We start from the raw sequence: 12489 nt of genomic DNA, 5'->3' as shown, positions 1-12489 counted from the left end.
GACCTATTTTTATTTAGTTAAAAAATATCCCTAGAACAACTAGCTTGTTAAAGACTCTGTTCCTGGCCCTGGGGCTTCAGAGCCTACTGAAGTATAGATTCTCACCCCAGGACCATGGGACTTGGCACCTAACTTTTCAGCCATTCCAGCAGCTTCTGCTCATTTGCTCACTATTGACAAGGAGTCCTCAGAAGACTCAGACTCAGGTAGCCAAGCTTATGGTCCAGTGGCACTTGGAATGGGATGCAGATGTCTATTTTTTAGAGCTGGGCACTACAGGTATTTCTTTTAAGGGCTGAGTAGAAAGGACAAAAACTTGACATCTTTCCAAGAGAAAAGGAATGGGGCCACAGAGAGGTTGGATTCCAAATCCTTCAGGGGACTGTTCCTGTGATGGCCTTGACCTTATGCTCATGGCCTGCTGTCACCCCTCACACTGGGTCCAGGACTGCCACTATCTGGTCTTCAGCCAGAGAGTAGGAACCGGGACAAACATCACTAGAGGTTCCTTATGGGCTCCTCTCTGGACAGGCCTCTGGGAACAGCTGTCCTGTCTTTGACTTGGCTGGATTGTCTGATGGGTCTGAACATGAGGGCTGATCAGGAGATGAGCTATATCTTTGAACAAGAATCATGATTGGGTGGGTGGTGACCACTCTATCAGCCAGGGTTCTCCAGGGAACCAATAGATATAGATGCATAGAGAGATTTACAGATAAAGATTTTATCTATCTGTATTTATAGCTGTATCTATCTCTCTGTCTATCTGTCTATCTATCTATCTATCTATCTATCTATCTATCTATCTATCTATCTACAGATTTATTTTAAGAAATTGGCTCATGCAATTGTGGGAGTTGGCAACTCTGAAATCCATAGGGGAGGCCAGTAGCTGGGAAACTCAGGCAAAAGTTGATGTTGTACCCTTGGGGCAGAATTTCTTTTACTCTGGGAAACCTCAGCTCTTTGTTCTTAAGGCCTTCAACTGATTGAAACCTACTCAAACTATTGAGGGCAATCTCTTTTACTTAAACCAACTGGCTGGATGCAAATCCCATCTACAACATACCTTCACAGCAACAAAGAGTCCAGGGTTAGACCCAACAACTGGACACCAGGGCCTCATCGAGCTGACACGTAAGATTAACCATCACAGTGCAATCATGCTTTTACTGCACTTCCCACATTCATCATTTTTACCCCAGCCCACAAGGTAGGCTGCCCAGGGATTGCTGCCTCTTCAGAGGTCTCAGGACAGAGGGAAGATGACTTGCCTTTGTTCACAGAACAAGTTATTGTCCCAGGAAGGACAAGAAGCTGATCTTTAAGCACCATCCCCTTTTTATGCCCATTGCCCCATGCTTGACATCCACGTTCCTCATTTTTGCCCCTCATTCTTTGCTGTCCCTTTACTACACCCACTCATCAGTGTCAGGGTCATTTGGGGGACAGAACCTAAATCCAGGACCAAAGTAATCCTGAGTGTGTGAGGTGGGGTTCAGGAGGTTCAAGAAGTTCTGACAGGTCCATGCTCCTGCTCTGCCCAGCATGATCATGGGATCACTGGAACATCACCTCAGAGCAGCTGGGAGTCAAAGTGAGGTGGGGCATGAGGACAGTAGCACATGTCAGATAACTCTGGGGCCAGAGGCAGTTCCTCCTTCTCCAGAAAGGTGGGCATTCCAGGTCCACACTGGAAAGGAGCAATAATTCAGAGTAGAAAAAGCTCACAATTGGCATCAGGTCATAAGGGACATCCAGGTTGCAGTTGTTAGCTGATCCAACACCTGCTTCTCATCTCTCCAGAGTAATCATGTTCTCATCAGGTCTTGTTTTTCAGAATGTCTGGCAAAGGATTCTCCCCAATGTCCCAGAGGTTGAAGACTCCACCGATTTCTTCAAGTCGGGGGCTGCATCAGTGGATGTTGTGAGGTAAAGTCAAGAGTAGAGGAGCCCCTGTAATAGCATAAGACACCTACCACTTCATTATGCCAGTAAATTCTGAGGGTCAGAATTCAGAAAAAACTCAGCAAAGATGGCTCTTCTACTCCAGGAGGTGTGCAGGGTTGGTTGGGGAGACATAGATGGCTGGGGGTAAAGTGAATGGTTGGAGCTGGTATAACTGGGAAGGGAATATCCATCTTCCAGATGGCTTCTTCATTCCCATGTCTGGTGCCTGGGCTGAGCTGGCTAAAGACTAGGCTCACCTGAGGTGGTCACCTGTAATGCCTTCAGGTGACTTGCTCCAGCATGGCAGTCTTAGGGAAGTTGGGCTTCCATCTTCCATGGCAACTCAAGGCTCTGAGAACAAGCATTCTAGAAAGCAAGGCAGCAACTGGAGCACCTTTTATAACCTAGGCTGGAAAGTCACTAACGTCACTTTCACTGGCCTTCATTGGTAGAGGTAGTCATATACCCACCCAGATTCAAGGGCACGGGGCTTAGGCCCCAGTGAGAGGAGTGTCAAAGAATTGCTGCTATATTTTAGAACTGTCAGTAAAAGTAGACATGTGTGGTGAAAGAGGAACAGGCAGGTAGAGCATGAGGAGATGAATCTGACTTTACAGGTTGCACCATCAAACAGTGTGCATATGGTGGGGGAAGGGATGGGCAATGGGAATCACGACTGCAACACTTTTTAAGTTGAAGTGCAATTTATGTGCCGTGAAGTACACATATTTTAAATGAACAGTTTAATAAGCTTTGACAAAGTGTACTCTTGTGTAACCCACATTTCAATCAAGATAGTGACATTAGCCTGACTCCAGAAAGTTCCATTGTATTCACCCCTTTCCAGTCATTCCCTCCACATCCCAAGGACAGTCACCATAGATTTATTTACCTGTCCTTGAACTTCATATGAATTATCCTTTAACACTGGTAAATCCTAATTTGTACAAAAGAAAGGATTTTTATCAGAACACCTTTGCTTGCACACAACAGATACTTAATTCAAACTGACTTAAGCCAGGAAAAAAAACATCCATGAGTATCTGCTCTCTTTAAGTATGGCTGACTAATTCAAGGGCTCAAATCATGTCATTTACACTCTCATTATGGCAGAATTTCTCCTCATGGTGGTAAAATAGCTGCACAGTAGCTTCAGTCTAATCTTTTCAACATTCCCAATAAAAAGAGGGATTTGCTTTTCCTGTCAATTTCAGCATAATGCCTGGATTTGATGGCTCTGATGGCATCATGTCTCCCAATTATGACCAAGGAAATGCACATGGGGATGCATGCTCTAATTGGCCAAGCCTGCATGATATGCCCACTTTTGGAGCCAAGAGTAGAATCAATTATATTACTTTTATGGAAAGAAGAGAAAAGGTTGTTCCTTGGGGAATTTGAATTTTATTACCAGAAGAAGGTGAAACGGGATCAGAAGGCAGAAACAAAGACGTCTACCATATATGGGGAGAAGTTTCTTGAACTACAAGAAGTCACAAATGAAATTGTGGAACTCAAGTAGAGAAAATTCATGTGCAAAATGAAGGAGGGCTGTTTCATCAATTAATATTAATATTGGTGGATCTCCTTCCCCATTAATATTTAACATTAATATGAAACTCAGAAGAATTTCAGAGAATCACCCTGAATTGACCTCCACATTTTGATTCCCTCAGCAGAGCTGAGAACCCTAGAGTGGGCAATGTTCATCAGAAGAGGAATGCATAGAATTAGATAAGAGAAAGTACTCAGGTTAGTTGGTGAAATAGAGTATGTGAAATCTAGTCCTTTGTGAATCACAGAATACTTACATGTTACTAAACCCTGCGGGGAAAAATGAGGAGGAGACTAACATTTGCATTCTGGCAACCATGACACATGGATAAACCAAAAACAGCTGCAGTTGGATGAAATTGAAAGTCCAGCTGGAGGCTGTATGGAACAACTCTAAACTGTCCTGGCTACAGATTTCCCTCCTAATTTTAATAATATATAATAAAAAGCTTCATGCACATAGTAATTGGAAGTGAATTGCATGTAGTCCACCCTGGGGCAAGTTCTGAGAAGGAATTTGGGAAGGGTTGAAGTAGAAGAGCGACTATGAAAACGTGAAAATTGGGGTTATGTATGGTATCAATTAGTTCTTTCTGAAATGATATCGATTAGTTTTTGCTACAAAACAAGCTACCCCAAAGCATGGTGACTTAAAACAATAACCATTTATTTAGCTCATGGGTCTGTGAGTCAGCAATTTGGGCTGGGCTCTTCTGATCTTGGCTCGGTTCAACTGGTATCAGCTGGCTCACTCACATGTCTGCAATCCATTGCTGGGTCAGCTGAGGACTGGCTGATCTGGGATGGCTTCAGCTGGGAGGGCTCATCTGTGCTCCACATGGCTTTCATCCTTTACAGGTCCATGTGGTTCATGTGGTGGTGGCAGGATGTTTCAAGAGAGAGGAAGTGTGCCTCAACTCTTGAGGCCTATGCTCGGAACTAGTACATTGTCTACCATATGCTATTGACCAATGCACATCTTGCTGGTGTGATGTCAGCTCTGTTCTTGGCTCTAACCCTTTCAACATGGGTCTACATGACTGTATATAGCCAGCCAATCCCTTTGGGAATGCTTTAAAGCTAGGAGAAATGGAAACACTCTGGACTGCAAAATCAGGATCCAAAGCCCTGTGGAAAGGTGGAGTTTTGATCCTATAAAGCCAGATGCTGGGTGCACAAGTCGTTCATTGGTAGAATGCTCACCTTCCGTGCAGGAGACCAGGGTTCGATTCCCAGACCATGCACCCCCAAAACAAAAATAAAAACAGATGCAATGTGGGAAAGATTGATATAACGTCCTCTTTGGAGCCATTTAGTTGTCATGTAGCTGTACCCTCCCCTGGTCTGTGATGATAGTTTTTCAAACTTGCCTTTTTTTCCATTACCTTGACAGTTTTAAGGAGTATTCATCTGGTACTTTATAGAATGCTTCTGAATTGGGATTTGTCTGATATTTTTTTCATGATTAGAGTGGGGCTGTGGGTTTTGAGCAGAAAGACACAGAAGCAAAGTGCCCTTCTCCTTACATAATATCAAAGGTATCTGCTGTCAGCATGACTTATCAATGATGATTACTTGGCTAAGGAAGTTTTTGTGAGGTTTCTCCACTGTAAAGTTATTCTTTTTCCCCCTTTCCATGCTGAACTCTTTGAAAGTAGTCACTATGTGTTGCCCACATTTAAGGGGTAGGAATTATACTTTACCTCCTTGAGGAGGTTGCATCTACGTAAATTATTTGGGATTCTTTTGCATGGGAGATTGGGAGATTTTTCTACCCTGCCCCTATTTATTTATTCAATCATTTATTTATATCAATATGAATTCATGGACATTTATTTTGTACTTTGGGTTATAATTATGGAGCGGTGCAGTTCTGCGGAGACTCTTTCCACGCTCACCCTTTTCCCATCTTTCCTCCAGACTGGTGGAGGAAGTGAAGGAGCTATGTGCTGGCCTGGAGTTAGAAAATGAAGATGTTTACATGGCAACATCCTTTGGGGACTTCATCCAGTTATTAGTGAGAAAGCTGCGAGGGGAAGCTGAAGACCAGGAGCAAGTCATTGACTACGTGAGTGCAGGGCCCTTTCTGTGGGGGAATGATTTACAGACCCTCAGGAATCCTCAACTGTGGATCCAGAATGACACATGTGGGAAACCAGAATTTCCTGAAAGCCAGGTCTCCCAAGAATCTGCCCTTCAAGATCCCAAGCCCTAATATGCAACTATGTGATGTTATTAAGAATTACTGATTGTACATGTAGATTGGAATGATTTCTAATTGTTTTGTTAATTCTTTTTTTAATTAAAAAAAAAAAAAAAAAGATCCCAAGCCCTCCCTGGCAATTCAGGAGAGCTCGAGAATGCGAGGGCAGTGGGGAAAACTCAACAGAAGAAATTGCCTTCTAATGCTCAATCTACAGCTTAGATTCTGAGTCCCAAGCCATGAGACTCGTATATTAAAAAGAGACTCTCAGTGCCTAAGAAAAATTCAATTTGTACTGACAGAAGTGGATGAAGTACTTGCAAATCTCTTTTTAAAAGAACTTCTTTAAAAATCTTCCCTGGGGTATCTTGACAAACTACCAACTCCCATAGGAATTAGCTTTGTTTAGTTTGTCTGACTGGTCGTTTGACACAAAAGCTGGTGGAGAAAGTCCAGATGGCCAGGGTGGACTCCAGGTTGGACTTGGGATCATGGGCAGATGACAGATGACCAGATTTCAGGAGAAGGAGATTTCAGGAAGGGGAAATGGAGCCACAGAGGTTCCTGCATTTAGCATGGAATTGTCTTGGTGAAACAAACCTTACTTCCTGCCTCTAACTTGCAAATCAAAAGCAAAGTGACTGGTGTGGAGGGATGCCACATCTGCTGGCTTGTCCACCTACATGAGATGAGGAGCCTTGCCTACCACCGTCTATGTGCTGAGCACTGTTACATTGCAAGTGTCGACCCGTTTGGTCCTCAGGGCACCTCTGAGGAGGCTGAGTCACTAACCTGAAGTCTCCTACCAGTGGCAGAGCTGGGATTCAACCCACACGGACTTGCGCCCCACTCTGTGCTCCTCAGCATGGCTGTCCACTTGGCTGCCTCTGCTGCTCCACACCAGCTCCCTGGGCCAAAGAAGGCAGCAGGGCTGGATCAGCAAAGGAGCCATGAGGAGGAACCCTGGCTCCCTTGGTTATGAGTGCATGTGAGTGTGTATGTGTGTGTGAGTGTGAATGTATATGAGGGTGTGTGAGAGTGTATGTAACTGCGCGTGTGTGTGTGTGAATCTGTGTGTCCATCTGAGATATCCACGTGCATGTTTGTGAATTTGAGCTTAGGAGTGTTTCTGTGCTCTATCTCTATATGTGTTTGTGTGAGTGCATGTTTGAGCACGTGTGTATCCACATGTGTGTGTCTCCTGTCCCTAGTTGTGTGTGTGCTCATGTAGGTCCATTTTTGAGGAATCCACACAACAGCTGAAGCACTGCGGAAACTTTTCTCCCCAGGTGGAAAAGTCAGTGAAGAAGCTGACCATCCGCATGCCCCACCAGCTGTTCATCGGGGGCAGGTTTGTGGATGCCGAGAACAACAAGACCTTTGAAACCATCAACCCTACGGATGGAAGTGTGAGTGCAGGACCCAGGGCCTCTCTGCCTCCTTCCTACCCCAACTTCTGCAGGGGCCATGCCCTGGGGAATCCAAGACTTTGACCAGCTTATATGAAATGGTCACTAAAAGATCCCAATTAGTCTTCAGTCTTCCCTTGACATTTGCCTCCTCCCCACCTCCCCACAGAGCCACTACAGGAATGAAGTAGAGAGAGAAAATAATGGGGTGGGGGGGCAGGCAGGAGAGACTCTAAAGGGCTTGAATCTGTTTCAAAGACTGGGAACAGGGTTAAAATCCCCAAAGGAAGCATGCAGGTCATTCCCTAAGGCTCCACACTGCAACAGTAACCCCAGCATGGGCCCCACATTTTCTAGTGTTTATTCAACTCCCCCTCCCTAACAGAAAACTCTTCCTTGAACTGAATCCAGTGTTTTTTGGACTTTGACCATGGCACTCAGTACTGTACATCATGACCCAGGACTCACATCTTGCATAGTCACATACTTATATATCAGACCTAAAAGTATCATGAAATGAAACTTATTGATATTTTTCTATCCTATCCTGTCCTATCTTATCTTGCACTATCCTATCCTATCTTAGTTTAGCCTAGCTTAGCCTGTCCTATTTTATCCTAGTCTTGCCTAGCCTAGTTTATCTTATCTTAGCGACAGGCCGAGCTGAGCCTAGCCTATCTTATCACTCAGGGTCCCTTAAGAAACAAATTGCACACTCAAAGTAATAACTTGGAGGGAGTTTAAAGAAAGAGTACTTAAAAAGCTAAGGGCAGGGTTTAGGGAAGCAGATAAAAGTGGCACAGTAGGGCGGGCCATGGTGGCTCAGAGGGCAGAGTTCTCGCCTGTCATGCCCAATTTCTCCTGCCTGCCCATGCAAAAAAAAAAAAGGTGGCACAGTACCCTCAGGGCCAGAAACAATGGCATGTTGTTATCACCTCTCCACCTGAAGGAGCAATGGGATTTCTCCCATTGCCAGGTAGTGTGCGGGGGAGGGCTGTCTGGCGGGAGCTGTGGCCCTTGGCAGGAAAGACACAGCCAACAGCAAGGAGCATGCTGACAGAACAAACCCTGGATCTCACCCCCTTCCCATCACCCAGCCTCCGTTTGGCCAAATCCAGCAGGAAGCCAGAGGCCAGGGAGCCTCTTGATACAGTGCACATGGGCTATATCTCAGAGCCCAGAACAGGGTGGAAGAAGGATGGACAGTGGATGCAAGGGCCAGCACGTGGGTTTTGTGTACCTTGACAACAATTTGTGGTGTGACTCACTAGATGAATGGATTTCCATTATCCGGTTGAAAGCTCTAAGCTGGCCCTCAGCCTTCTAGCTGCTGCTTGAGTCTGTTTCCCCTTGCTTGGGCCTCCTTGGGGATGCAAAGGGTCATCATTCTAAACATTTCCTAGGGCCCCCATCCTTCCCTTTGCAAAGTAAACTACTGGCTGAGTTTCCCCTGTGAGCCTGCCCACATGGTCCCTGGGCACCCCTGGCTCACTAGGGCTTGACAAGAGGAAGGTACGGGGAGGGTATGTCTGTGCAATGCCAAGCCCAGGAGGCCGTGTCTGCTTTGCCCCACCACAGGCCATCTGCCAGGTGTCCCTGGCCCAGGTGGCTGACATTGACAAGGCGGTGGCTGCTGCAAAGGATGCCTTTGAGAATGGATTGTGGGGGAAGATCAATGCACGGGACCGGGGGCGGCTTTTGTACAGGTAAGAGCTCAGCTCCTGTCTGTCAGCCTACACCCCCTTTAGCTCACCATGAGGCTGAGAGGGGCGTGGGTCCAAACTAGTTTCCCTGGTACTCCTCTCAAGATGCTGGAGCCTGTAGGAGGAGGTGGGGGATGGCTCTGGCCAGGTCACAAGACCTTGGTTTGGGGGTTCCCAGTTTGAGGAGGCTGAGTTTGGCTGGGGGAGGATCAGAAATGTTTCTTAGAGGAGCCAAGGGAAGCAGGAGTGATTTCACCAGATGGAAATGGCCTTAAGAGAAAGGGGACAGCACAAGCAAAGGCATAGAGTTATGAAAGCGAGGGCGTGCTTCAGATAGGAGAAGCTGACTGGTTTGCCTGGTGTGAAAACCCACACAAGAACACACTCTGATTCAATTAGCTTAGACCAAAGAATTGGGGAAGAGCAGGGCTGCAGTTGGTACCAGGGATTGTCAGACCCGTCAGGAACGATCTCCTTCTTTATCTCTGCTTGTATTGCTCCGGTGGACTCTTTTTCACAAAGATAGAAATAAGGCTGTCCCAAGCTCCTGGTCTCATATTCTCTTTTAAAAAAAGAAAATGGGGGGAAGGGATTCCTTTCCCATAGTCTCAATGCAGAAGCCTTCAAGACAAATGATTTGTGATTGCTCTAGATTATGGCCACAGAGTGGAAGTGGGGCTGATACCCTAGAATCACATGATTCCAGTGGGAGAAGGAACAGTTGCCCCCCAAAAACTGGTGTAATGGTTCCAGAAGAAGGGAAAGCCTGGGCAGGTGAACCAATGAGTATTCACAGAAAGTCTCATGATCCAGTTTAAGGAACTTGAATTTGTTCTTTGGATGGTGGGTAAGCATAGAGGGTGAGAAGCCACCTTACAATTTAATCAGAATGAATTTGTTGTCCAGCAAGAGAAAACCCCTGCCTTTACCTTGTGGTCAGAATGGCTTTCATTTCTATTCTAGAGGTCAGAAACACCAAGGCAGCCCCAGTAACTGAGAACCAGAGAGAAGGCTTGCATTCTTACCAAAAATGATAGAGTCCATAAGGTTTGAGCAGGTGAGAATTATAGAGGTCTGGTTTGCTTAGCCTGCCATATTTCAAGTTAGTTTAAAGACCCCTTGAGGAATCCATCAATTTTAGGAGTCCATTGGCTAATGACAGACAGTTCTTACAGCACCTAGAAAATCTCTACACAGAACTTTTACAGTCAGAATTGGGGAACTCACAAGCCCAGTCTCTGGTAGTGGTGAGCTTTCTGGCCCTGGAGCAATGATTTTTATGTCATTGAGTGACTGGATTAGGAAAAAAGAATCCTTTCCTCAAAACACTTTACTGTCATCTAATGGAATGTGTTGTGATAACTGTACGGATCTACATTGATAGTGAGGGGAATGGCGCCCCTGCAGAGCTGTAAGTGGAGACCTGGACTGGGTCAAGGCCCTGAGATATAACTAATCCTTGCCCTGGGCAAACTCTGTTTGAACAAGGCACATTCTCACTAGCTCTGTTGTAGCTGGTTACAAGAGAGGTTGGGCAGATTTGCAATAGGAGGGTCAGGACAGGGATTTCCCAGAGCAAAGGTTGTAGACTGCCCCTGGCTCAATCAGGAAAGTAGAATACATGGGTATTACAGAACCAGGAGTGGATTATAGGAATAAGACATTAAACAATTGTGGGAGAGACTGGAAAAACAAATCCAGAAGGGGTGGTTATCAGTAACCAGATCCCCTGTATCCTTCGTGGACAAGATGGAGCTTCCAGGGGAGTCTGGGAAGCCAGCCATACCTGGCTGCCAGGACGGGGCCATGAAGAAGAGCTGGTGGGAAAATCCAGAGAAAGCTATTGCCTCTGTGTTCAAACCACTTCTGTAGGTCCACGGCCAAGGATCTGATGGTGGGTCTTGGGCTGCTGCAGTGCTAGCAGTCAGGAAGAACAGCTAATGTAGAATGGGAGAGAGAGAGGACAAGATGGAAGCTGCTGGGGTTGTCGACATCTGCCTTTCGCTGTATCCATTATCGTTAGAGGGTAACAACTGCTGCTTCACGTCTGCCTCCCAAACTTTGTGGAACACTGCTTTGGGCCAACTCTTACCTGGCACCCTACGGCCAAGGGGATTCTGGAAAGCCTACGTACAGTTTAACCAAATTGACCGTAGAATAGTCCTGCAGATTTCCCCTGTAGGTACCTCCTAAAGAAGGTACTCAAGTGATAATTCCTTTCATTTATGTGTTCTGGGAGCTGAATTTATGACGTGGCTACATTGTGTACATTTGGCATTGACTGTCCTATAGTCAGTGGAACCCCATTCCTTAAGATGCCACCTTGTTTTATTTTTGCTCTTCGGTACATAACTTTACCTGGAAAGTGATTTACATATTTGCATTTCTTATCCAGAGAGTGACCCTTGTCACTTTATCATTTTCTGAGGCAATAGCATGGCTCTGCTCTTATTTGTTTGTGCACATTCAGTCAACAGTTTCATTCAACAAATATTTACTGGGTGCTCGCCTTGTGCCCAGTTAAATGCTAGGGGCTGGAGACACATTGGTGAGCAAAAAACCAGATAAGGTCACTGTCCTTAAGTTCCAACAGGAAAGGAAAATATTAATTAAATAATAATCTACATAAAATGTATATTCACAGATTATGGAGATGATTTAAGAAAGGCAGAAGATGCTATTAGAGGACACTTTAGGGAGATGCAGTTAGTTTGGGGATGGAGATTAATGCTGACTTCCTAGAAGATGCGGCTTTTGAATGCAAGTCTGGAAGAGACACAGAAGATGAAGATGTGAAGCAAAAGTGTGGTTACAGGGAGCAACACACAGAGTTGCTGAGGTAGGAGGGTGCCTGACTTACCTGAGGATTCCATGAGGTCAGTGTGAGGAGGTTAGAGGAAAAGTGATGGGCTCATGGTCCAAGAATGAGATGGGGCATTCTGGTAGACCAGGCAAGGCACTGAGACTGTGTCCTAAGTGCAGTAGACAGCTATTGGAAATGTTTTAGTGGAGGGCTTAGGCAGGTAAGGACAGGGCTAGATTTCAGAGTTATAAGGTCACTCCGTCAAAGGTGATGGTGGAGTTATACAGAGAAGGTGGGGTTTAACAAATGGGTATGAGGGCTGAATCGTTATATTGATAACTCTTTATCTTAGAGCAGCTGGAAGTAAAAACCTAAAATTGTGAAATTGTAACCCGTACCAAACTCTGAAATCTGTTGTACAACTAATTGTTGCAATGTGCTTGGAAATACATTGCTTTTTTTGTATATATAGTGTTTTTCCCAAAAAAATTTTAAAAGTCAATTGTGTTGATGAATGAACCACCATATGATGCTATTGTGAACCATTGATTGCATACTTTGGATGATTACATGGTATTTGAATATATAATATAATTCAATAAAATATAGTAAGTAATTTAGTAAAGAATGTTCACTCTGATTGCCAGGTGGAAAAAGGAGAAGGGAGTGAGGGAAACAAGTCAGGAGGCTTTAGCCTTGGACTGGTCACTGGGCTGTAGCTTTCTCAAGGTTTACTCTAGAGCCATGATTCTCTGCCTTTCCTCCCATCTGCACTGCACCCTTAGGGATATATGACACTCGCATCCACAAGGTTAGCACAGCGAGTTTGAGTTTGAGGATTTTAGAGCTGATCAAGACAAAATATTC

The 12489-nt window shown here is 45.2% G+C and overlaps 1 protein-coding gene across 2 annotated transcripts in view; it reads left to right on the top strand.

Moving 5' to 3' along the window:
- The window catches only part of ALDH1L1 (aldehyde dehydrogenase 1 family member L1), a 53577-nt gene that overhangs the window by 16411 nt on the left and 24677 nt on the right, over positions 1-12489 (top strand). For both annotated transcript variants that reach the window (XR_013157702.1, XM_077116285.1), the window contains exons 9-12: positions 1841-1932; positions 5425-5572; positions 6997-7116; positions 8695-8822. Coding sequence is in view for 1 of the 2 variants with exons in the window: in XM_077116285.1 (XP_076972400.1) it covers positions 1841-1932; positions 5425-5572; positions 6997-7116; positions 8695-8822 (488 nt within the window). In the remaining variant the exon portion in view is untranslated. The remainder of the gene's footprint in view (positions 1-1840; positions 1933-5424; positions 5573-6996; positions 7117-8694; positions 8823-12489) is intronic.

Source organism: Tamandua tetradactyla, chromosome 9 (assembly GCF_023851605.1).
Source record: "Tamandua tetradactyla isolate mTamTet1 chromosome 9, mTamTet1.pri, whole genome shotgun sequence".
Lineage (NCBI taxonomy): Eukaryota > Metazoa > Chordata > Mammalia > Pilosa > Myrmecophagidae > Tamandua > Tamandua tetradactyla.
The sequence above is the reverse complement of the archived record's forward strand: the minus strand, read 5'-3'. Positions and strand labels throughout refer to the sequence as shown.